A 25,592-nucleotide genomic window follows, 5' to 3' on the forward strand; every position below is an offset into this window, starting at 1 on the left:
CAGCACAAAGAGTCATCAGTCTTTGTCAGATGACAGAAGAGTACATCTGTAAGGGACTGAAAAGATCAGTTTATCTGTTCTTTTGCTTTGAGGCAGATCATACCCAGTATATTCACGACAGATGGTAGCCTAATAATTTTTAAAAAGTTCTAGAGATACAGTTCAAATAATCTAAGTGTCTTGATCCTGTATTTTACAATCCTACAGCAAGGATAGTAAGAAAGATTTTTGTAATATGTAACTAAAATCTATCCACATTTCATGTCAACTGATAATTTTCCTATCTTAAGAGAACATGGAGAGCATCTGGCCAACATTCTATCTTAAAGGAGCCCTCTGTGCTGCTACTGGGTCTCACCATTGATGAAAAAAATCAATCCTGCCTCCCCACATCCCTAGAAATGCATTTTCAAATGGGTTTGTGAAAAATGTCCTTCATTCAAGCATCCAAGCATAGTTTGATTATTTTAGGCAGAGAAAATTTGAATTTTAAAGGAAATAAAAGGCTTGTAACTTGAAACTCAATACACAGACAAAGAAAGCATGATTTGAAAATCGGGGCTACCATGTAAATGCAAAAATGTCCTCTTACCAGTGAGTGTTTTGAAACTTTTGCCCAAGCATAGAGAGGATATTTGACTTTATTATACTTCTTAATAGCAAAAACCCCATATTCAGGTGTTTGGATTTGGTTTGGGGTTGGTTTGTTTGTTTGTTTGTTTTACAAATTTGAACAATCTCAGCTGTCTTTCACCCACTCTAAGTTTTTCAATTCCGGCAGAATTTGTGTTTCAGAGCAAAATACAAACTTTAAATGTACTACAAGGTGGATTTTATTTTTTTTTAATATTTGAGGGGGTTTACCTCTTATAACTAAATATCCCTTAGAGATAAATGAAATGTGATGGAGCAGCTTGGTGTTTTTCCTCTCAAAATACGCTCCATTTCAGTGGCTTGCAGCATGTTGTGCCAGGAAAGTTAGGCCAGAGAAGATCACAGAAGATGGGTAAGAGAAAAGCTCATTGCTGTAGGCTGACATCTGTTATGCAGGGAATCACAGCTCCACGTACATCTTTTAGTAGTCCACAGATTGAAGGAGGATAATTTTTCTTAACCAAGCTCCAGTGTAAAACTGATTAATCTAAAGGGCTCTGTAGCCTGTGTTACAGAGGAGTCCAAATGAGGTTGTTGTAGAGGATTTCTATTGTCTTTTCACTGTAACTCAAACAGAGGGTCATCTCTACAACAGAGCTAAACAAGTGCACATGTATTGAGTTTTGTGCAGAGCTGAGCTTATATCTCGTACTAAAGAATTTTGCTGTATGGGTCTTTGGACGTTTGAAAAGATACCATGGTCCCATTTATTAAATGTTGTCATTGCTGAATGATTCCTTAGATGAATATTTAATATTTTCTTCTTGGTTCTAGTTATCCCTGAAAAGTCAGTGAAGGCAATTGCAAGAATCCCTGGAACAGCTAAGGACACAATTAAGAAACTCCTTGCACATAAAAACGGTGTGAAAAAGCAGGAAACAATCAAGAATGCAATCCCAGAAGCAGCCGTGACACCGTCTTCTAAGACACAGTTGCAGTTACTGGACTATAAAGGTGGCGTTGATCTTGGTGGGAGCTACAGTGAGGAGGAGAAACAAACTGAAGCTACTGAAGAAGAGGAGGCAGAAGAGTCAGATGAAGAGGAAAATGAAGATTTTGAGAATCAGATCGACCATGAGCAAAGACTTAGAGGAGATGTCTTTTGTAAGTTTCTTCATTAAAAAAAAAAATAATCTGGTTTCAATATATATATATAAGCACTAAAATATATGAAACATTACAGCCATCTTATTAGAATTTGCTTGTAGAAAAGGAAAAGAAACTTAACATACCTAGTGGTGAGGCTAAAGATACTAAACCTCCCTTTTAGGTGAATTAACACTTGCAGTTAACGTGAGCAGAGGGAGTGCAGCATTCTGACAGACTCTGCTTTCAGAGCAGTTTAGACATAGCACATAGAAGAACATGTTCATAGAAGAACAATGATGCGCGCTGCTTTGTTACATGACAGTACTTAGCTTTGATTAGTGACAGGCATACTCATCCTATGCAGTGTGCATTGCTCAGAGACAAAACACAGACTTTGGTGTTCTTGTGTTTCAAATAATATAGAACATACAATCGGCATTACTGTTGTTCATGTCATTCCCAACAGAAAAAACAACTTGCGTGAATCACAAAGAGATTTTCTTTCTCTCTTTTATTTAAATGTGGGAGCTTATCTGAATGAACACTCAAATTTGATGGTATTTGAGCAGTCACATTGCTTAATTTCTGACATTAGTCATTTATCAGGAGGATTGATATGCATGTCCTCATCCTGCTTTCAGGTGTTTCCTTCCAACTATTATCTTGTACACCATGCACTTTCTCTCTGTGCTCCATATAAAGTTTTCAGATGCATTTTAATTGGTTCTTAGTACAGCTGGCTCAATCAAACATTCTTCAAATGGCAAAAATATTTAATATGAAAAATATATACTGCTAATAGTTTATTCATGATACTTTCTCTTTTCCAAAGTATAGAAAAATAAGAAGTATGATCCCACAGTCATTAAAATTACACCCCATATTCCACAATGATAAAAATGAACGCAAATGAAGATTAAGATAGTATTCAAATTGTTATAATTTGATTTGAAAAGACATGGAAGTATAATTTTTTTTAAGAAAAGGTCATTTCAAGGTCCTCTGTAGAAAAATGGTCTGTAATATTGCTACTGTAAGAAAGCCAAAAAACAAACAAAAAAGTGATTATTCACTGAAATACTTTTGAGAATACAAGCTTATTTGCCAAAGGCACACTTCTAAAATTGCCTTTTTTTCAGTTTTAATTGGTAACTTGCCTGTTTCAGTTCAGCCTAAGGATAAAGATTAATATTGCCTTCCCAAATTATGTTAACGAGAATGAAGTCAGGTCATTGTTCACCCACCTCCTTCCTTCCTGAAAATATTAACAGTGAGCTTTTACGGCATATTTCAAGTTTGCTGACAATACCAAACTGGGGAGAATGACCCATATGCTAAAGGACAGCGCTGCTATTAAGAGGGACCCAGCCAGGCTGTGAAGATGGGCTGAGAGGATCACTATAAAATTCAACAAAAGCAAACGCAAAGAGAGGAAAAAAACCTCGTGCAACATTATAGACATTAGGAAGAAGCTGTGCAGAAGCGGTTCTTCCACTTTGGCACTTGTGAGACTACAGCTAAGGTTCCGTGTCCAGTTTCAGTCTTTCCATCACAAGACAGATACTGGCATGAGTACAGCAATGATCAATCAAGGTCAGGGTCTTGGAGAACATTGCATATGAGGAGGGGCTAAAAGTAACTATTTTTCAGCACTAAGAGGAGGCTAAGGGGAGATCTTATAGCTGTCTTCAACTATCTAATGAAAGGTTATATGGAAGGCACAGCCAGACTCTTCTTAAACATGTACTGCAGTAGGACAAGAAGTAACATCTGCATGTTGGCGGGGGTGGTGGTGGAAATCTGATTGGATATAATGAAAAGAATATTTTACCATGAAAGTGGACAAAAATGGCTATGGATATGCAGAGAGGTTATAAAATATCCACCTTCAGAGATATACATAATATGATTGAGCTGGGCCTCGAGCAGCCTCCGGGTCAGCAGCTCAGACTAGGCGACCTATAGATGTTCCTTCCAACCTACATGATTCTGTGATTCATTCTGTACTTTTAACTGAGCATTTCAAAGCAGTTCAGAAAATAGTGGTATCTAGTGTGCATAGACCTGCATCAGCTATGTATAAGACTTCAGTCATTGTGCATTTGCATTTTAATTTCAGGATAGGCTGCATATATTAAATGTGTTTTCTTTCCTTTTAAATTTCCACATGCTATACTTGAGCCTTGTTATTATAAAAGTTCAGTCATGATTTAAGCACTTAATTGCTTAAATGTTTGGTTTTAAAAACTCTTGAATTTTTAATGATATTGAATAATCCTTTGGAAGGCATGATAAGCTCAAATTTACAGCTTGTAAATTTACATGTAATTTTTTTTCCTCCTCTGCGGATGTCAATCTATCAATGAGTCCTTTACTACCACATTAAGTTCCTCAATATAATCCCCTCAAGTACTCATATAGAGTCTGCCTTTTGTATTATTAATATTGGTATTGTTTGTCTTTCCGGAAGAGTAGCTAATTAGGAAAAATTGATAGGTCACAGTTCTTAGAGATCTTACTTATTATTTTTAAATGTATGTATTAATTTATCGTAGCAGTTTTGCTACACAATGGAGAGAGTTTCCACAGAAAAATACTGTTGGGGAAAAAAAGTAATTATTATATGGAGATGTAAATTATTAAAATAGGCCAACTATCAAAATACAGAACCTTTATGAAAACTACTATTCACATGGGGGAGGGGGTAAAAAACCACAACAGTTAAAGATAGAAAAGTGAAGCTCCAACATTTAAGAAATGTCAAAATTAAGGCGATCTGTGAAAACTTAAATTTTTCTTCTTATATTTTTATACCTTATAATACAGTCTTTTAATGACTTTGAATGACTATTTTCTATGGGATCCTTACCTTGTTCAGTGTGAAGTCAGGACCTGTCCTGCTGTGAAAGGTGCAGTTTAGTTCTGTCCTATTGATTGCAAAAATTGCAGATGTATAGAAAATGAGAGTAAACCAAAGTACTGGAAAAATCCTCACTGTGTGAGAAATATTCTTTCTGAATTCTAGAATAGTTGGACCAAGGCACTTGGTTATAGAAACAATGACTGTACAGATGCTATACTCAAACTGGAGGTGAACTTAATGTGCACGACCTCAATTCTGTCATTTTTCTAACATTCCAGTGCTTTTCATGTACCATTCATAATCCAGACCGATATTGGCAACTGCAAGTAAATTCCATATTCTGTACTTTATCAGTTTGTGAAACTCATATCATTCTTAAAACACTCTGTAGTATCATGTAGCCAGCTAGGTTAATTACAAAGCCCCTTCCTTTGATAGCGCCAAAATTATGAAGAGGTTTTGGTTTTCTGGTTTATTTGGCAATACTAAAAGTGAACTGTTACCCTTATGGGTTCTAGGCTCTTCGTTCTGAAAAAGAGCAGTCTCTCAGTTAATCAGGATGTTTGCTCTTAATCTTGCTCTTTTCTGATAAACAGATCTCTGTGTGAGTGAATAATGCTCAGAGCTCAGTCCACAGCTGTAGATAAAAGGCTCAAAAGATGCCAGACATCTGGCAAATGTAATTCTTTCAGAGGAGAATGTGATAGCAGAGATGTGGCATATTTCTTTGAGGTCAGTATAGCGATATACTGTACATATAGGAACCTAGTCTTCGTCTTACTACCTCTTATATTCTGCTTGATATTTTTACAATACCTATTCTGGTTTTCTGGGTTTTGTTTTGGTTTGAGCTAGGTTTTTTTTATTTATGGACTTTGAACACAAGAAAGCAATGTTAGAAAGACAGCAAGTGCCATTTTTGTGAGAGTTCCCACATGCTGCAGTTTCCAGCACCTTAGAATTCCACGTGTTAGAATTACAAACAGTGAGTTACTTTTCCCAAATTTTGTGTTTTATTTTGTTTTGACTAACTAGACTATCTAGGCAAAACCAGGCATAGACTTCTTCCAAGGGAGAGAAAAATCAAATAGCCATAACAAGAAATAAGAGTTGCCCACAATTAGTACACTTAAATGCATGGGTGCTTATCTAGCCATTATGTATATTCTGAGATATATATATATTACATATTCTGCTATATATCCATTCTTCCAGTATAGCTGCGTCAGAAAGAGCTAAATGTGATGCCACAGATGATTTATAAAAAATAAAGTCCCACTAACAGAGGGAAAAAAAAAAAAAAGGATTAAAGCTTTAAGGATAACACATGCATTAATTCAGACAAATGGCAAATTACTTCCAGCTGCAAATGAAGCCATATTTTTTTCAGACAAAAATGTCATTTCCATATGCACTACAAGTAATTTTATATACAGCAGTTCCAAAGCAAAGAGGTGAAACCAAGTGCACATAATGGAAAATATGTTAGTATTTTCGGTAAGGAAAATCTATCAGCGTTTTCAGTAAGTTCCTTTAGCACTACAGTCACTTACCAGTCGCTTACCAGTGCTTTTGTACTGTTCTGAAGGGTGCCCATAAAACAGCGCTCCACAGACCTATTCTAGTGAGCTTCTGGAGTGCTTTTCCAGATATGCTCCTGAAGCTTCCTATTGCTTTCATGATCTCATTGGCCCTTAATTGACTTCTAGACTGACTTGAGGGTCTATCTACATGGTACTTTTCAGGCAGACCTGAGCTAATTCCAGTTGTGCCCCAAGCAAGCCCAGTGCAAGACAGCTCCAAACAAGAAGTGATATAGCCAGAGTTGGTAGAGCAGTGCTAACAGACCTGTTTGACAGGCAGAGTGAATTGGTGTCTGCCTCCACTCCTGTGGAACTGATGTGCCAGTCCATCTGATCATCTAGTGAGGGCTACACTCAGTATTAGTACACTAATGCTAATTATACACACACTAATAGTGCACTGCTGTGCACTCTACCAAAGGATATGCTTGAAACTCACTAGCTCTTTGCTATATCTTTTAGTGGCAGTCTCTTACCTTTCTTTGATGTCTAAAAGTCCTCACACAGAGAGATAGCTAGAAGATAGTGCTTGTAGTGATAGAACAAGGGGTAATGGGTTCAAACTTAAATGGGAAGTTTGGATATAAGAAGGAAGTTTACTGTGAGGGTGGTGAGGCACTGGAATGGGTTGCCCAGGGAAGTTGTGAATGCTCCATCCCTGGCAGTGTTCAAGGCCAGGTTGGACAGAGCCTTGGGTGACATGGTTTAGTGTGAGGTGCCCCTGCCCATGGCAAAGGGTTTGGAACTAGATGATCTTAAGGTCCTTTCCAACCCTAACTATTCTATGATGCTCAGATAGCTCTCAAATCTCATCTATTTCATTATCCACGGCACTTCCTGGTAAGCCTGGTGTTTTTAAAGTGGAATTCTAGTTTTATGTATAAATTTGTTTCTAAACCTCCTTCATGGCACTCTATTTAGGCACACTTACTTATACTAGAACAATATCACAGTGCTTTTTTTCATCACTACTTTCTCATTTCCTGAGATTATTGCTAAGAAGCATTTCCATGATTGCAGGCATTCTCAGTTGTTTTAGAGTGGGTTTGTGTGAGTCCTGTTATTTTTTAGGGAAGTACTTTTAGCCTGATAGAACTGGCTGGGACTGCTCTATTTTTGCATAAAGTCTCTTTCCTTGCTGCAGATCCTGATACATAATACAGTTCATAGGATCACAGAAGGGTTTGGGTTGTAAGGGACTTTAAAGATCCTCTAGTTCCAACTCCCCTGCCACAGGCAGGGACACCTTCCAGCTGACAAACTACATCTAACATGGTTTAAAGAAATTCCTCCTCCTCAGAACAAGGGTAATGCTCAGATATATCTTGCAGACAGTAACTCTGAATTTCTTCCTATTGCAAGAACCTGTGTCAGCAACAAGGTGGCTGCTCTCAGGACCAGAACATCCCCAAGTTACGTATGCTCAGATCACCACAGACATCCATAGACACAAATCCTATGGAAATTGTTGGTAGCTAGTTACATAGGTACCTCTGAAGACCTGGGCATTAGTTCTCTCTGCCACTAATTCCTGTTTATTTAATATCAAACCATCTTACCTCATAAGAGCAACATGCTGACCTTAGCAGTTAAGAATGTGTGGCACCATGATATGAAGGATTTTATATGTAGAGATTATATAGTAGCTAAGTGCTGCAGACAATTAGGTGGGTGGGCACCAGCAGTACAAAAAGAAGGGTAGACTGGGCTGTGCCTAAAATGGACATATGTGAGCTTTTCTTGGTCAGTCTGTCCTTAGAGAACATGAGACAAGGCCTCCCTTTCTGCAAGCAGAAGAGCTGAAAAGAGTAATCCCAACTTCTGCTTACTACTTAGGAGGGGTAAACTTCAGATCTTAGTTATGTCCAGTGATGGTCTGATGTAAAATGTAGGCACATTCAAAGAAGGTTTATTGGAAATCTTTCTGCAACCTGAAGCTTCAATTTCTTATAACATGAGCTGGTATCTTCTAGTAAGTGGAGAATGTGAGTATAATGCCTGACTTGGAAAACAAAAATAGATTTGGATACAAGATTTGGTTCTTTTTCTGTGCATGACAGTTCTTCACATGAAGCATCTGCAGCACACAGCTACACCTGCATGTATATCCTTCAAGTGAATTCAAGTGTAATTCAATAACTCAGTAAATAAATCATTCTGACAGCTGTTCTCTTTAGCTAAATCGCTCTACTCTTTCCTGAACTGATCATATTTTAATAGCTGTCTTCATTTTGGCAAGGATTTTCACAGCCTGGGCCTCTTTAAGTATGAGGCTAATGCTATGGCGTGACAGTAAATTTAATAATCTCTATATGCCTAATCTCTATATGCCTGTTCCTCAATGTGTGTACGTAGACATGTATTAATTTGGAGAAAGAGATATTAATCCTTGCCTTAAGTAAGAATATTATCCAGGTGTTTTAAGCAATGATCTGGGTGAGAGGAAGGCTGCAAGAGCAACAAGAAAGGACACGCTCCTGGCAATTCATCAGAAAGCTTGTAAGACTGCATTAGTCTCCCTTCTTTGCTCAATTCAGCACCTCTGGAAGTGCCTTCAGGGCCTCTTCTTTAGTGTGTGTTTTCTCTGGTGCAACATGGAGAAATTTTTTGTGAGTTTTAAAGGAGAATAAAGATTAAGTCTTTACGGTGCTAGGAGTCTCTGGATTGAGTTGTAAGTGTATTCTTAAAATTGAGTATGTGGTTACAACTGTAATGTATGTCAATAGAAAGTCCAAGCTCAGTGGAACTCATGGGAACAAACTCCACTCTGAAGAAATGTGCATGCATGTGAAAGTAATGACTTTCAAAATATTTGGCATTTATGACTTTCTAATAGTTTGTATGATACAATGCTGAGTAGGGAATAGTAATTTCCATATCTTCTATCATCTGGCACTGTTGAGGAAGTCTGAGGTTTTCTTAACGTTGCTGCCCATGTGGTGTGGCTGAAAAGTAAACTTCAGTCTGTCAGGCTTTCCATTTCCACTAATACTTTCTGTAAGCAGTAATCCTCACTCATTTTCTAAAATGGTACATTTAGGCTCCTGTTTTTGTAGGTGTGTACCTATATATCATCGAATCCTCTGCAAGTAAAAGCAGTGAAAGCTGATCTTCCCCTTATCTCTTGTGTGATTAGTCACTTACACAAGCTCTGCACAAAGAACTTGAGACTAATTATTTTTCTTTTTTAGTGAATGCACTTTTCTATTAATCACCTAAAATAGTACAAAAGAAGTCTAATCACAGAACCTTAAAATCATTTAGGGTATTTTAGAGTATTACTTAGAGTAAGTAAGAGTTTGCAAACTTCTTTGTAGCTCTTCAGACAGGAGAGGTTTTGCCTTAGTCTCTGAGGCTGCTGCTGAAAAATTGTACTTCTTGAGTAACTACCTACTTTAGGCTAGTATCTCAAAGAATAAACCTAACATTCATTGTCCTAGTGACAGGACAAGGGGTAATGGATTCAAACTTAAGCAGGGAAGATTAAGGTTAGACATAAGGAAGAAACTCTTTACTGTGAGAGTGGTGAGGCAGTGGAACAGGCTGATCAGAGAAACTGTGGCTGACCCATCCCTTGGAAGTATTCAAGGCCAGGTCAGAGAGTGCCTTGAACAACCTGGTTTAGGGGAATGTGTCCCTGTGCATGGCAGGGAGGTGGAAGTAGATGATCTTAAGGTCCTTTCCAACTGTAACCATTCTATGAGCCTATGATTCTATGACTGTGCTGCTATACTAACTCTTCCAGTTTGGCACAAGGCATGTCAAATGATTTTTGCAAAAGAACTTACTCAGGGGTTTCCACCAGGACTGGTTATCAAAACATCAGGCTGTGCTTGCCAGCTGTTGCAAGGATGGTGAGAAGGTCACTGCACCTTTCTTTCTCAGCAGACAGCATTGCTGATCAGGTCTGCTGGGGAACATGTACCCTAGCAGAGAGTACGGCTTCAGAAAAACAACTCCTGGGGCTTCTGTTACAGCAGCATTAGCTATCATTTACCTGAATACAGTTCTCTGGCCTTTGATCCCCCAGTGTTTATGGCTTTTATAAAGCTTCTCACAGTTTTTGAGGCTGCTGTGGGCAAAGTGATGTCAAACCATTGGGTTGTCTTCACAGATACTTTGATCATTAGCTGAAGTTTCATAGCAAGAAAGCAGATCACCACACCTCAGAAAGGTCATGTCAAAGTTTTATGACCTTGTGAATCTTGTAGCTCCATTGCTTATGTCTTAGAAGCTGTAGTGCTGCGGAAAACAGCATTTTTAGCAAAGTTTTAAAATTCCATATCTTAACTGGGGTTAGGAATGTGAGTTTGGTGGTGGAGTGGAAAACACATACATTGAGCTATTTAAATAATTCATGGCAACTGGTAGAAAGGAATAAAATTCCATTTTCTATTTTCATGATGACTCAACACTTGACAAATTGATTTCCCTAGTTTCCAAGGTGAAAGAAGCAACTGCCTTTGGCCCTCTCCCTGCACAGAAGAAAGCTCCAATGTCAAGACCAGAGCAAGAAGGTACATTATTCTTATTCTACAGTATTTATTTTCATGTGTATTGTGTGTTTTCATGACAACCTATGTTAGCCAAGCCAGAATAAGTTAAAAGCCTTTGACATAAAAGGTTTGGTGAGTGTGTTAGACATGTTATATGGCCAAAGCACTCTGCCAGTTCCAATGTGAGAAGCTGGTTTTGTGTCCTTTTCAGAACATATTTTAAATGTTTATAAGCCATCCAGGAAGTTCACTCACATTGAAACTTGACTTGTAACTGAATTTCACTTGCAATTTATTTCATAGTCACAAAAAAAAATAAAATCATTTCTATAGTCTATAAAATGAAACCATGTTAGGAGAATGTGCATAGAACACAACAATATGCCAAAGTCCTTCAGGCATATTCTCTTGGTTTTTCCCCTGGTCCTCTGTCAGAAGTCAACAGGAGTTTCACCTGAACAAGACTGAAGAAATATTTACTCTGAATTTCAAATGGCTGGGCTATGAATTTATGACAGTTCCCAATTCATCAGTGAGTCCTGTGAATATCAGCATAAGATGATACGACTTGTTCTTTCTCATATTAAAAAAAATTGTTGCAAAATCAGTCAGGGGAGCATACAAGGTTCAGGATCTGTCAGTTTATGTACGGAACTTAAGCTTCTGCTATACCTTCGGAAAGTGCTTCACGTGCTTTCAAACAGAAAATTTCACTTCCTGTTGGGGACTATAGCAGATTGAGTGTAGCTCTGGTCAAAGCAGATTAAAGGGCACTCCTCCTCTCTCTCCTGGTGGGAAATAGTTTCTCTGTGATGCACCGAATTGTAAAGCTGACTATAAAGACTGGTTTATGAAAGCCACAGGAAAAAGGGAAGAAACCAAAAGGGAGTACTGAGAGATAGTATTGATCTGATGCATTTACAGGGCAGTAGCATCCTCTTGGGGAGTAACCAGACAAGTGGGCAGGGGCTGAAATGCTGGGATTGGCTGTAGCTGAGATTATTTTTACTGCAAGTTGGTTTTCACCCCCCATATACTGACAAATGCTTTCAAATCTTAAAGAAAACAAAGCAAAATAGATAGATGTGTTGGCTGACATTAGGGTAAGATTCTGGGTTTTTTCCAGTTCAGAAAGTAGTAGTTTCAGGAACAATGGATTTACACATTAAAACTCTCTAAATGTCATGTACTGTACTTCTGTGTCTCATGATAAAACACATTAAAAGAACAAGAAGTATGCTTCTTTTTGAGGAAATTCAGATGGCTGATGCATTATTCTTAATCTGATCTGTCATGGTTGCATTGCACAGTGTTTCTTTCTTTGTGTGTGTAAGATTTTTCTTCCATAGTCATGAAGGCTGTAGTATGCTCTGGGTGACACCCTTTTTCAGTGTACTCTAAAGGTCAACTGATTTAGGCTATTCCCAGGTCCACATTGTATGAGTATCGAGTGCTGACACAAAGGATTACTCTCATGGGAGGCCAGCTTCTCTCTTTCAATGGATAGAGCTGGAGCTTGAGCATCTCAGCTGATTACAGCTACAGCAGTGTAACAAATAGAGGGGAACTCTAAAGTTGGCAGATCCCAAACCATTTATGACGCTTGAGTTCAAAACTAAAACCCCCACAATACCTGGCAATCAGCAGGCACTCAGTATACAGAAGTTACAGCATATAAACTCATGTGCAGAAGTGAGATTGGCACTAAAAAGACACAACAGATTTGTCTTTCTTTAACTCATGTAAGTTAAAGAAAGAATTACTACATAAATTTTAATGTTTTGCTTTTCTGCAATTTCATCTAGGTCAACACTATCTGAAGTGTGAATATCTCAGCTTGTATATGATTTTAGAATGACCTATACATTAATAACCAGACTAATAAAGAGCAAATTATTTCTATCAGCACTTACGATGCAGTGCTCCTCTTATCTCTGAGTCTCCATCGCCAATTTTGTTTTTTTTTTTCAGTTGATTGTAGCTTCAGTCGAGGAGTCTGTGACTGGAAACAAGATGCTGATGATGACTTTGACTGGAATCCTGCTGATAGAGATAAAGGTATTTAAATATCTGTCCTCTAGCTATGCTTAGATTTGATGGCTCACCCCCGCCAAAATAAAGGGGGGACGAAGGAGAAAGCAAAATCAAGAATTAGCTCTCCCATCAATGGGTTATCTTTATAAAAGAAAAAAAGGACCAGAGAATGCTGGGAGTGGAAATTGTTTCTTTGAAATATCCAGTGACAATTGGTAATCAGCAACATATTTCAACACAAATGAATTAAAGATGACAAAAATTATTACAATGTAACTGTTCAGAATTGTAAGGTACAAGGCAATGGAAACCTTCTTAGTTATGCATTGTGTCTCTCCAAGACTGGTAGGGCATTTAAATGCACTCCGCCATTTAGATGGATATGGCAATGTAGTCACTCACATGGCTTAGACAGCACTGTGATAACTGCTTGGAAATCTCAAAATCTGCAAGACACACTAGTGACAGCATTCCTCAGAATGAGCCAAACGCAGGGAACTATTCAATAACAGCTGATACCTGACCTGATACTGACAGCAGGCCTGCTAAAACCTGGGAAAGAGCTCCAGGAGTACAATGTGTGACTGCTGTGCAGGTGTACATGTGTGGCTGAAGAAACTTATTTGAAAGGATGTCTCTTCCCCTGTGACACAGGCAATGTTGCAAAAGCTGCTGCAGTAGGGACCAGTGGATCCTGCAGATCTTACAGGCCACTTGTTCCAGTTCCTACACACACATTGTCTCCCTCTTCCTTCACAGTCTTTCCATCTCAGTCTTTCTTCACTAATCCTTCCTCTCCATATATTTCCTTCTCCCCAAGTTCCTTCTCTGTACTGTAACTTCCAGGGGACCTTATTCTGACCTTACCCTGTCATTCCAAACTTACATCTGCTAGTTATGACTTTGTTTATGGGCCTATATATTTTATCCCTTTATCTGTTTGTGTGTATCTGTCATTCCATTGGGCCCCCACGATTTGTGGAACAAAAATCCATTTATGAGTTTGTCATCACTGTAGAGGATAGTGGAAAGAGTGTTATCTAGCTCAAGTACTAAAAGGGTCTGACCACAGAGGCACAGCAGCATGTTTCAGACTGTTTCATTTGGAAAACTGAAATGGTTTTGCCCTTAAAAGATAGTGCAAGGAATAATAACTGTAATTGCCAGTGAAATATGAACTCATCTCCCCTGTAAATTGATCTGACTTCCAGCAGTGCAATTTTATTCCTTGCAAAGTAAGCTTCCTGCTGCTTTTCTCCAGTCCGATTTTAAATTATTCAAGTAACACAGCTTCCATGTATTTTCCTAGCAAATATGTATTCAATTTAATAATAATGTACACAAGACCATTAAAGATGCATTTACGGGTTTTTTTTTTTTTGTTACAAGGCGATGGGTACTACATGGCAGTTCCAGCTTTTGTGGGGCACAAGAAGGATATGGGGCGTCTAAACCTTCTCCTCACCAACCTGAAACCAAAGAGCAGCTACTGCCTGATTTTCAGCTATCGGCTTGCTGGTGAGAGAGTGGGGAAACTTCGAGTGTTTCTGGCAAACAAGAAACCTGCTCCTGTCTGGGAGGAGAACAAAGGAAAAGATGAAAAATGGAGAACGGGAAAAGTAGAGATATTTCAGGGGGCTGAAACCACCAATAGTGTAAGTATAACACAATTTATAAGCCAACTGTCACAACCAACACAACAGCTCAATTTCATAATCCTCAAGTGTTCCACCAACTGTTTTATAGGCGTCGATTACTGGGAATTGAAAGGCTTATCTGAAATGGGAAAGACACATTTTAGAAGAGAAAAAGGTTATTATCTGGTTGTAATTTCAGAACTGAATTACCCCAGTTGATTAGAACACTAATGCCAATAATCCTGTCATTTTGTAGAAAACCTGCATCAGATCATACATTAACACATGCAATCAAAATCTGTCCTTAATGTCTCATGCAACAGAGGCATATGTACATGCCTGGAAAAATGCAAATGATCTCTTTCATAGGAGAGGATGCTCTTAAACCACACTAAGTGGACCATTAGAGCAAAAGGAGACATCATATATAAACAAGTGTGGCCAGCTGCCTTAGGATCAGGACAAACTAGCCAACAGGGAACATTGTGCACTAATGTATGGCTGAGAACTGCCTCAATCAGTACCTCAGCAAATTTTTTCCTTGAAATTCTAGGGTCTGGTTCTCATTTATGTGACTGAACATGTTCAGTGCTGTGTAAAGGCTTTTACTGTATAATTGAATACTGTCAGTATAAACTAAATGCAACCCCTTCCCAAGGTTCTTTGCACTGCTGGAAAGATGCAGAAAAGCCCTTACATGAATGAGAATCAGACTATAAAATAAAAGCCCAGGCATCCTATTCATAAAAATAAATCTATTCTTTCTCTATAGTATACATAGAATCAGAATCATAGAATAGTTAGGGTTGGAAAGGACCTTAAGATCATAAAGTTCCAACCCCCCTGCCATGGGCAGAGACACCTCACACTAAACCGTGTCACCCAAGGCTCTGTCCAACCTGGCCTTGAACACTGCCAGGGATGGAGCATTCACAACCTCCCTGGGCAACCCATTCCAGTGCCTCACCACCCTTACAGGAAAGAATTTCCTCCTTATATCCAATCTAAACTTCCCCTGTTTAAGTTTTAACCCGTTACCCCTTGTCCTGTCACTACAGTCCCTAATGAAGAGTCCCTCCCCAGCATCCCTGTAGACCCCCTTCAGGTACTGGAAGGCTGCTATGAGGTCTCCATGCAACCTTCTCTTCTCCAGGCTGAACAGCCCCAACTTCCTCAGCCTGTCTTCATATGGGAGGTGCTCCAGTCCCCTGATCATCTTCATGGCCCTCCTCTGGACTTGTTCCAACAGTTCCATGTCCTTTTTATGTTGAGGACACCAGAACTGCACACAATACTCCAAGTGAGGTCTCACAAGAGCAGAGTAGAGGGGCAGGATCACCTCCTTTGACCTGCTGGTCACGCTCCTTTTGATGCAGCCCAGGATACGGTTGGCTTTCTGGGCTGCAAGCGCACACTGAAGCCAGCTCATGTTCATTTTCTCATCGACCAACACCCCCAAGTCCTTCTCCGCAGGGCTGCTCTGAATCTCTTCTCTGCCCAACCTGTAGCTGTGCCTGGGATTGCTCCGACCCAGCTGTAGGACCTTGCACTTGGCACGGTTAAACTTCATGAGGTTGGCATCAGCCCACCTCACAAGCGTGCCAAGGTCCCTCTGGATGGCATTCCTTCCCTCCAGCGTACCAACTGAACCACACAGCTTCATGTTATTGGCAAATTTGCCGAGGGCTCACTCAATCCCACTGTCCATGTCAGAGACAAAGATGTTGAACAAGACCGGTCCCAACACCAATCCCTGAAGGACACCACTCGTTACTGGTCTCCAGCTGGACATTGAGACATTGACCACAACTCTTTGCGTGCGGCCATCCAGCCAGTTCTTTATCCACTGAGTGGTCCATCCATCAGTTTGATGTTTCTCCAATTTAGAGGCAAGGATGTCGTGTGGGACAGTGTCGAACGCTTTGCACAAGTCCAGGTAGATGACATCAACTGCTCTACCCCTGTCCATCAGTTCTGTAGCCCCATCATAGAAGGCCACCAAATTGGACAGGCAGGATTTCCCCTTACTGAAGCCATGCTGGCTGTCACCAAGCACCTTGTTGTTTTTCACGTGCCTTAGCATGCCTTCCAGGAGAATCTGCTCCAAGATTTTGCCAGGCACAGAGGTGAGACTGACTGGTCTGTAATTCCTCAGGTCATCCATTTTCCCCTTCTTGAAAATGGGGGTTATATTTCCCTTTTTCCAGTCATCTTGAACTTCACCTGACTGCCATGATTTTTCAAATATGATGGCCAGTGGCTTAGCAACTTCATTCGCCAGCTCCTTCAGGACCCGTGGATGGATTTCATCAGGTCCCTTGGAATTGTGTACTTCCAGGTTCTTAAGATGGTCTCGAACCAGGTCCTCTCCTACAATGGGCCTAGGGTCTTCATTCTCACAGTTCCTGTGTCTGCCCTCCAAGACTTTGGACTAGAGTACATACAGTAAAAATATGTATGGAATATACATCCAAAACCTAACAATCCTAACAAATAGATCAAAAATGAACAGTTGTAATGTCTTCAAGAAATGAAGTGCACTCATAACACACACTGTAATAAAACTTCATTATTATAACAGGATTTCACTCAATTTGCCTTTTTTTTTTTTTGTACAATGAAAATAAGTAATCTTATTACCAGCATCCATTTGGTATTGTAAACCTGTGCCGAGGATTATAACTCTAGTTCAAATAACACAGGGAAATTCTAAAAACTGCAAGATTTAAGTCATAAAATTAATCCTGTATTGTCATAAAACATTCCTCAGATATAGCATTATAATTAACTAACATTAGGAATCGCTAAATGGTTGGATATACTACATTTTCATTAATTAATACATCTCTTTTCTTACGACAGGTCACTTTTGAATCAGAACGTGGGAAGGGCAAAACTGGAGAAATTGGAGTGGACAATGTTATACTAATTTCTGGTCTATGCCCAGAAGATACCTGATAATGGATATTTGACTGTACCGGATTTAATACTATTTTTAATATTTGCCTTACTGGTAGTGTATTTTTGTATCATTTTGTTCTTTATAAAAAAAAACAAACAAAAAAAAACCCATAAAAACTGTGCATTGAACTTAATGCACCAATGCAAACAGAAAAACTGACGTGCAAGATGTAGAGTACACTTTTGCAGGAGTTATTCTAATACACGCTTTGAGGGTACCACTACAGTATTTTATCATTGAAGGTCAGGGTTTCTAAAGTGTTGTCTAGCTTTTTTTACGAAATTGACATGCTTTTATTTCTTCAAGGCTATTCTTAAGTCTTCTATTTCATCTCTTCTACACTACAAGAACATAAAGCAGTATTTAAGAGGATGCTGGTACTTCTTGTGACGTAATTTTAACTTCTTGCTTAATGTGCAGATTTTCAGTATATGTAACAAGTAAGCAGAAAGAGAAGAGCTTTATTTCCTTCTTGATGGAGCTAAGCAAGTTCTAAGAGGAGTCCTATATTTGAGGAATAAGTTCATTACTAATAAAGTATGTAAAATACTTTGTTTGCCATCAGTGTCCTTGAGTCATGCAATCACTATTTAGAAATGATCCCTTTATAGCTTTATAAGCATTTAATGTTCATTATTATCATATGATGTAACCAACTGGCACTGAAAAAAAAAAGGTAAAAAAAAATGACCCATTATTAGCACTTACAAAATTTCATCTCATGTGCCTCCAGACTTCAGCAAAAGGGATGGAAACTATCTGTCATCCACAGGAGCAGGAAGGTGAGCAGAATCTTCTCCCACAGACTAGGAGCTGCTACCCCACCAACCTCACCCATGCATACACACACATACAGGTATACACACACATATATATTTAAGGGAGGCCTAGAATCCAGGTTCCACCTTTTATGAAAAGAAGACAATGGTGTGGAGAGCAAACCCATCTTCTTCCATCTTGTTATATTTTCTGAAAGTACCTACTGGTCTGAATTCCAAGAGGACAGAGATGCTCACAGAGAAGCCCTGCTTCAGGCAGTGACCAGTTGAAGTGCACACATACATTTTCCTTTTTGTTAGTTCTATGTATCCCCTTCTAGGTTGACTGCTCACCATTTATTTTTAGTGAAGCTCTTTATTTTTTGTATGAAGAGGACATCCAGAACAACCAAACAGAATTTTATAGACCAACAGTAAAGAGCCTTGCAGAATATAGCCTATATTAGCCCAAGCTTTTTAACAGAAAACAACTACAAAAGTTCAAACACCTTTAATTGCACCTATGAAACAAGCCAGGGATTCTTGAGATATTTCTTGTTGAAACACCGTAATTTTGCACTTTGCACACAGCTGAAGAAAGGATAAGCAGGACTGGAAATGTCTGGAAAGTTCCAGAAGAAAAAATCTGGCAAGATTCCTGTGTAATCTGGAAATGTTTGCTCTTTGTTAGAACTGGTTTGTGTTATGAAACAGGTGCTCTGAGAACTGTACACGGACTTCAGCTTTGACATATGAATTTGTTTCCTGGTGTCTTCGGAGGTGATGAGGAAATTACAGAATAAGGAGTTGAGAAAACCAAACTCTCTTTAATCTTGGGACAAAGACCCTGGGAATTTTACAGCAAGGAGGAAAGCTCCTTCAGTAGCTTTGGATTGGATGCTGACTGTGACCTCAGGATGCCTGAAGAACCTGGTTACAATGAGGCAGGAAAGTGAAACAAGTATTTTTTTGTATGCGCTCCTCCTTGTCTGACTCTCTGAACTAGTGAAGACTAAGAGAATGTAGTCAAATTCTGTGTCTAGCTTCAAACAGCAACAATTTACACATACACAGGGCCCCTAAAGCCTAAGAAGCCTATGAATTGTTACAGTCTTGAGCATTACAGTGCAAATTATATATCTGAAATACATATGTGGAGCAACTAAGTCTACCTTAAAAGGCACAGCTAGCCATTTCTTGCATATGCAGTTATTTGGCATGGAAAGATAAATACTGTTTCTGTAAAGCATAACATCTAAATGTTATTTGCTCAATACACAAACAATAGACAGTAAACACAAAGGATATGGTCAGATATGGAGCCAAATATGCTGATATTTATTCATTGTTGGTTAAATTGTAGTCCACCATGACTAATGACTGTGACAACTGCTTTAGTAGTTTTGGATGCATTCCATCCAAAAGACAAGATAAGAAAGGAAGATTTTTCATTTCATGGAACAAGCAAGAAAATTATTTGCATAGATCAGCAGAGAGTGCAAAAGCTACCATAAGGCTTTCTGTAGGAGGTGCAGAAGTTGTTTCTCATTTATTTGCAATGGGTTGTGAGATAGCTTGCACCACAGCAGGTCATAAAAATTATTCTAGTATAATAAGACCTGAAGAGCAAAACTGAAACCTTTTTTGTTGTGAATAAATTCAAAGATAGCTTCTGCAGAAGCAACAAAATAAATTCATTATGTAGATACATTCACATAAATCACATCGGCGCATCAGCAAATTAACTGGTATTGTTTGCAACATTCATTCTGAAGATTCAACTGCTCAGAGCAAAAGCTACATTTCTCCTTCAGATGAAAAGTTAAAGGGCATATTATGCTCTACATTCATTAACATCTCAAAATGTTCCTGACAGTTTTCCATTACTGTGAAATATGAAATTCATTATCTGCTTGATTATTTTAGACAGCAAGGAAACTGCACTAGGAGTATTCAAAAGTGTTACAAGTATGCTATAATCAAGTGGCTTTAACTTTGATAACATCATTTGCAACTTTTAAGTCTGAAAATAAACACTGGAAATGGTACTCTGCCTACAGGTTAGTGGAAAAAAATTGCTTCTAGCTAATTACTGAAATCTATACTACATCCTTCAAAAACTACTCAACAGATGTGCTCACTTAATCTTGAATATTGAATAACAAAAGGTTTTGATCACTTTTCTTCAATTGCCAAAAGAATTAAAGGAGACATTTCATTTTGTGAACACATGGAAATGATGAGGCATGTTCCCACGAGGTGATTACCTTGTACCCTGCAATTGAAAGAAACTTAAAACATTTTCCAACTTTTAGATGTTACTTTTATACATTAAATACGGATTCCCCCCTGCAATTTTTAAGATTAAGACAATGGAGAGTGCTTTCAGTAACTGATTGACACTCATATTTACTTCATAATTGCTATATTTTTTATATGCAGAGTCATATACCTGCATGTACTGGAGGTATTGAAATTCATTACATTACATTAATGAAAAAATATATAACAAGAAAGCATGGATAATAACTTACTCGGTCATATGTGTGGTGTTACATAAAAGCTTATAACAGCAAAAGCTTTTTGATGGGAATGAATTTCTAATTTTGATAGTTATTAACCTCTCAAATACTTGACTTTAAAGCTTGATTTCAACACGTTCAGTCTCACTGACCCTCCCCCTTCCAACCGCCAGCTATTCAGGAAGCACACATTATAGAACTGTTGAGAGAACACTGATAGTTAATTTTTTATTTGGGGAATATTTAGTCTTCAGTGATTCAGTAAAGCATGAAAGCATGACTGAATATTTTAAGGAAACAGCCCAATACTCTGTCTGAAAATCTCTAATTTCTTAATGTTTCTGCAATGAATTATACCAATTTCCATTTCATATACACCCCTGCCAAGAATATTCTCCTTGGAGAGATTTGAGAAATAATTTCAATAGTGATCCTTTTATGTATTCCGACCTAACATTAATCCTACATTTAAAGTGTTTTATTAATTTATTTTATATTAAATAAAAATATGTCAAAGCTAAATATTATCTAGAATAATACAATTTATGATAGACAGTTAATGCATCTGATACTAATAGAAATAAGGTCTGAGTTAAAGGAAACAGCATTTCCCTAGACTTGCCTTAAAATAACATTTCATTCTTTTTTCTTCATATACTTCTTTTTGCTTCCATGCAAAGATGGTGCTTCAACAAGTTGGATGGTGTGCAAGAGCAACTCCAAGCACTCCCTCAAATGATTTCCAGGACGAGTTTATCAGTCAAAAGCACACCCAGGATGTAATTTGCATGCAGCAGCCCCACTTTTTGTAGCATAGAGGAGGAGGTGCCATATTTAATTTCCTGCTGTTCCCTCTGCATGCAGACAATAACAAAGTTAGCAGCTCAAGCAGGCACTTTAAATCTTCTTCCAGAGTTGACTGCACTGCTCCATTGCTTTCTGCTTGCTGTACATGGAACATCAGTGCTTAATTTTGATGCCCAAAATCTGTTCGCTGAGCTGGAAACCTCTGTGGTGTCCAGTAAATATGACTTAGGCAGGTAATGCAGTCAATCAGAATTTGTCCCTTTGTTTCAGGCTGATAGAAGTTTAAATCTCTGTTTTGATTCACTGCAGTTTATTACAGTTACTCTAACCTCTGTGCTTTGACTCATTGCAGTATTTCAGTTTTATTGCTATAGTTGATAGCTTAATAAGTGGTATTTTTGTGTACTGCATCAGGAGTTGTCTTCTCACCTGAAAATATGACTCAATTTACAATGATATACCATAAAAACCCAGCAGTCATGAACATGATAAAACGATAGAAAACACTGATAAAAAACTTTGAGAAATACATGCCATAAAGTAATCAGAAACATTGTATTTCAAAAACACCCCGAAAAAAATTACTCCCTCAAGTAATAATTTTATTCTAGACTAAGTAATGTTCACAGCAGGTTTTAAAAGTGCTAGAGCAGGTCTGTACTCAAGAAAGTCACATGCTCACTTACAGTGAATTATTCATTAGCATCACCTTCCTGCCCAGGATGTAAAGATACGGCAGTCCTAATTTTCTTTATGTGCTTGGAAACTTCCAGAATGTTAAAAGAGTCACCTTTTCTAGAGGCAAGGGGGCACCTGCAGAATGGCCCAACTGTGCCTGCAACTGATTAAAAATGTGAGTGAAAGTGTGAATAGCAAGGTGGCAAAGTTTGTCTTCATGGTTCAAACCCATGAAACTGAAAGATGATTGCAAAGAATATTGTGATACTGGGTGACTGTGCACAAAACTGGGATGGGAAAATAAATTGTGGATGGCTGCAAAGTAATGGACCAGGAATAAATAATCTTTATATCTATATAGTCAGTTGTTCCAATTTAGCTACTAACTGTAAGGAAAATGATTTGACAATGACTGCATTTCCTTTGAATTGCTCTGCACTAAAAATAACCAAAATAGCAGATCATTCATGTAAATGCCCTATGTCCAGACTGAGTTCCCATATATTTTTACTAAATTTCCTGTACTGACATTGCTGTCCACCATGTCTTGCAGTGGTGGAACACAGGTCCACTTTGTAGTTGAATTAGTTACTGGTTCCTTCCAGAGAGTCAATGGACTTCTTTCCAGAGTCAATGGTAGTCATTACAATTTGGGAGCTCTTCTTTTTTTCTTTCTGGGAGGGAGCACTGTGTTTGGAAATAATCCCAGGGTTAGCACAACAAATTCATATTTAACTAACCAACATCAGACTGGTTTGCTGTGGATGTATAGCAGAAAAAAAAAAAACAAACAAAACTTTTCTCAAGTTAAGTAATCTGTGCAGTACCCTTGAAACAGACAGCCACCCAAGACTTCTTTCTTTGTGTGAATGAACATCCTTCAAATGCTATGACGGGAGGTACTCTCACAAAATTAAATCTGCCAGAGCCCCAAAGTATTGCCCAGTTCTTGGATTTTCACAGTCTATGGACATGAGATTTGTATAGGATTCTCTTCCACATATAATTAAGGATGGAAGATGAGGTGACTTTTTAAAATATTTTGGTCCTCCATTTCATTTCATTTCATTTCATTTCATTTCATTTCATTTCAAATGATTCACTTATAGTGCTCACATTATGTAATTTTTTTCCTTACTTGCACACAATGGTAAGGAGCCTTTCATGAACTGAATCACATGTCTAGATCACAGACAGATTTTGTAGGCATTTTTCTGAGAACACTAAAAACCAATATAAATTCAAGACCTATTGACAAGATGATAACCTCCAAACTGAAGAAAGTTCTCCAGACAGAAACACAGCACTGGACCAAAAAATGAATGCCATAGTGAGGGTATCTCTTTCTATGGGCTCTTTTTTAATTCTTTCAAATTTTGCTTGATCTGAGCACCTCTCTTAAGAGAGAACAGATCTTGCCACTGAAGGAAACTGGCCATTATATAACTAAACAATGGAGAAAGTTGGCATTAGGCAACCCACAAGTAGGGAAGCGAACTTGGGAGAAGGGTCACTAAATGGAGCATGGGAAAAATATGAAAGCCAGCCTCGAATGCTGGTATACACTGAGGGATATTTTCTTGTGCCTGGTTCTTATTGCTCCCTGAACATATTCATTTCCTCCTACTGCAGTGTTTGGTATCTAAATCAATAAATTCCATTATTAAAAAAAAAAAAACAAAACAAAAACAAACCATAAAACACTTTGAAAGTATTGTGTACTTCTGCTTTTCCTGCTATCCCAGCTGCCTTCCTACACAAGATGGAAATCATTTGCAGGGGTTTATGTTAGAATAGATATAATTGTGTACTTCCCCTCAAATTGCATACTAAGTTGAAAGCCTTCTTTTTGATGTACATTCCCCTCTCGGGAGGCAGATGCCTAATCTGGCTAGTGTCTGTTGGATATGGGAGACAGATACAACTGCAAAGTCATGAAATCTTTTGCCAGTGAGATTGAGGCATAAATACATTGGCCACTCAGGGCTTCCACAGGAATTCAAGCAGTTGAAAAGAAGCCTTCAAAATCACTGCAGGATATTCTCCTAGTAGCCTCCCACACCTCCAATTTCACTAGTTTGCTATATGCAGTACCTGTTTCTCCATTTGTCGCTGCTGCTCTGCTACTCTGGGAACATCCTCTTCCAAACACTAGGCCCTCTGGGGTCCTTTTCGTTAGTCAAGTCAGTGCTGTGATTAATCATTCTTGGCTTTCTAGATTTTCAAGGATAATGTGATCTAATTGTTTTAGGCAAGAAACACAATAATAAAAATCATGTTTTAAAGTTCATGCCAAAATATTTCCATAATTCTGAAAAAATCCTTTCCATTAAGCCTTGCTAATTAGGAGTTTCTGAAACATCACTACCTTTCATTTTGTCTTCACAGTCATATTATCACAGAGAATTAATATAAAACCATCCTGTTGTCAATTCAGTGTTTAAAAACCTATTAAAAAGGTTGTATGAGGTATAAAGAAAAAATATTATTTCTATAGGATTAATGGTATTTTTAATATTTGTAATTCTGCCTTTCTTTGATTTTCAGTCAGAAGTCAAGTACAGTTTTTAATCATTTAGCACAACTTTGGCATTCAAGCTTTTTGCTGAAGATACTGAGACGCATTCTTTTCTCAGCCATACTGGTGCAAATCTTTTATTCATCTGATTTCACTACAGACTGATTTATACAGAGAGCTACAGTGACTTTGCCTCCCTGCCTAGGAGCATTTCTAGCAAGTGACCATTTACCAGCTCCCTTTTAGGTTTTCAGGGAGGATACAGTTTCCTTGAATCCTCTCCATAAGGAACAGCTGTTGCCATTACCTGCGCACAATGTTTCAGAAAGTTCAGACCGCAGTTCCAGTGCCGGTACCCAGGGATTTTAGAGGAAATGCCTGTCCACCTGTCCTTCCTGTACAACACATTTCACCTGAACTATTCTGAAGGGGCAGTTGTTACAATTCCAAGAATGAACAATAAAAATGACAGGCCAAAGCTTATCCTTTGTAAAACAAATTGAAGAAATTCTTTTAAGGGAGTGCACACATTTTTTTTCAAATAACTACACTACAATTATTTTGTGAATGGGAGTACATCTCAGTATATCACTGCTAATGTATTATAAATACACATAATCTTCAAAACTCATTTTTAAAAAAGCTTTTATTTCTTTAAAAGAAACCATGTTATCACCACACTATTGTTCTGCTTTCAGTGACTCTGATCTCTTTCATGGATATGGGCATAAGTTAATACGTAAAATAATTGTGGCAATTTCGCAGGATGTTTCCTGCTTCCTTGCAAACCAGAACCGTTCACATGCCTTCTTATGCTAACATTATCTTTTATGTACATCACATGCAGAAAATGCAAAGCTCATCTGAACTCTGAAATATTAATTTTTTATAGTATGTCCAACAGGATGTGTTGTAGCACTTTGGCACTATATGACATAGCAGTAAATTACATGATAAAATAGCAGCCTGTTATGACATTGTGATATGACAT

General features: G+C 38.2%; 1 protein-coding gene across 2 annotated transcripts in view; it reads left to right on the forward strand.

Annotated features, from left to right (window-relative positions):
* EGFL6 (EGF like domain multiple 6) overlaps positions 1–17,419 on the forward strand; it is a 37,751-nt gene extending 20,332 nt beyond the window's left edge. Inside the window, exons 8-12 of one of the 2 annotated variants that reach the window (XM_057419657.1) lie at positions 1,429–1,758; positions 10,626–10,706; positions 12,657–12,743; positions 14,109–14,374; positions 17,219–17,419. In XM_057419657.1, the coding sequence (XP_057275640.1) occupies positions 1,429–1,758; positions 10,626–10,706; positions 12,657–12,743; positions 14,109–14,374; positions 17,219–17,314 (860 nt within the window). In that variant the 3' untranslated portion in view covers positions 17,315–17,419. The remainder of the gene's footprint in view (positions 1–1,428; positions 1,759–10,625; positions 10,707–12,656; positions 12,744–14,108; positions 14,375–17,218) is intronic. The other variant, XM_057419658.1, reaches the window with a different exon arrangement.
* The last annotated feature ends 8,173 nt before the right edge of the window (positions 17,420–25,592 follow it).

This window comes from Pezoporus wallicus, unplaced genomic scaffold, assembly GCF_028554395.1.
Source record: "Pezoporus wallicus isolate ANWC-B61680 ecotype Strahan unplaced genomic scaffold, APGP_CSIRO_Pwel_v1 contig_5767, whole genome shotgun sequence".
NCBI classification, from domain to species: domain Eukaryota; kingdom Metazoa; phylum Chordata; class Aves; order Psittaciformes; family Psittacidae; genus Pezoporus; species Pezoporus wallicus.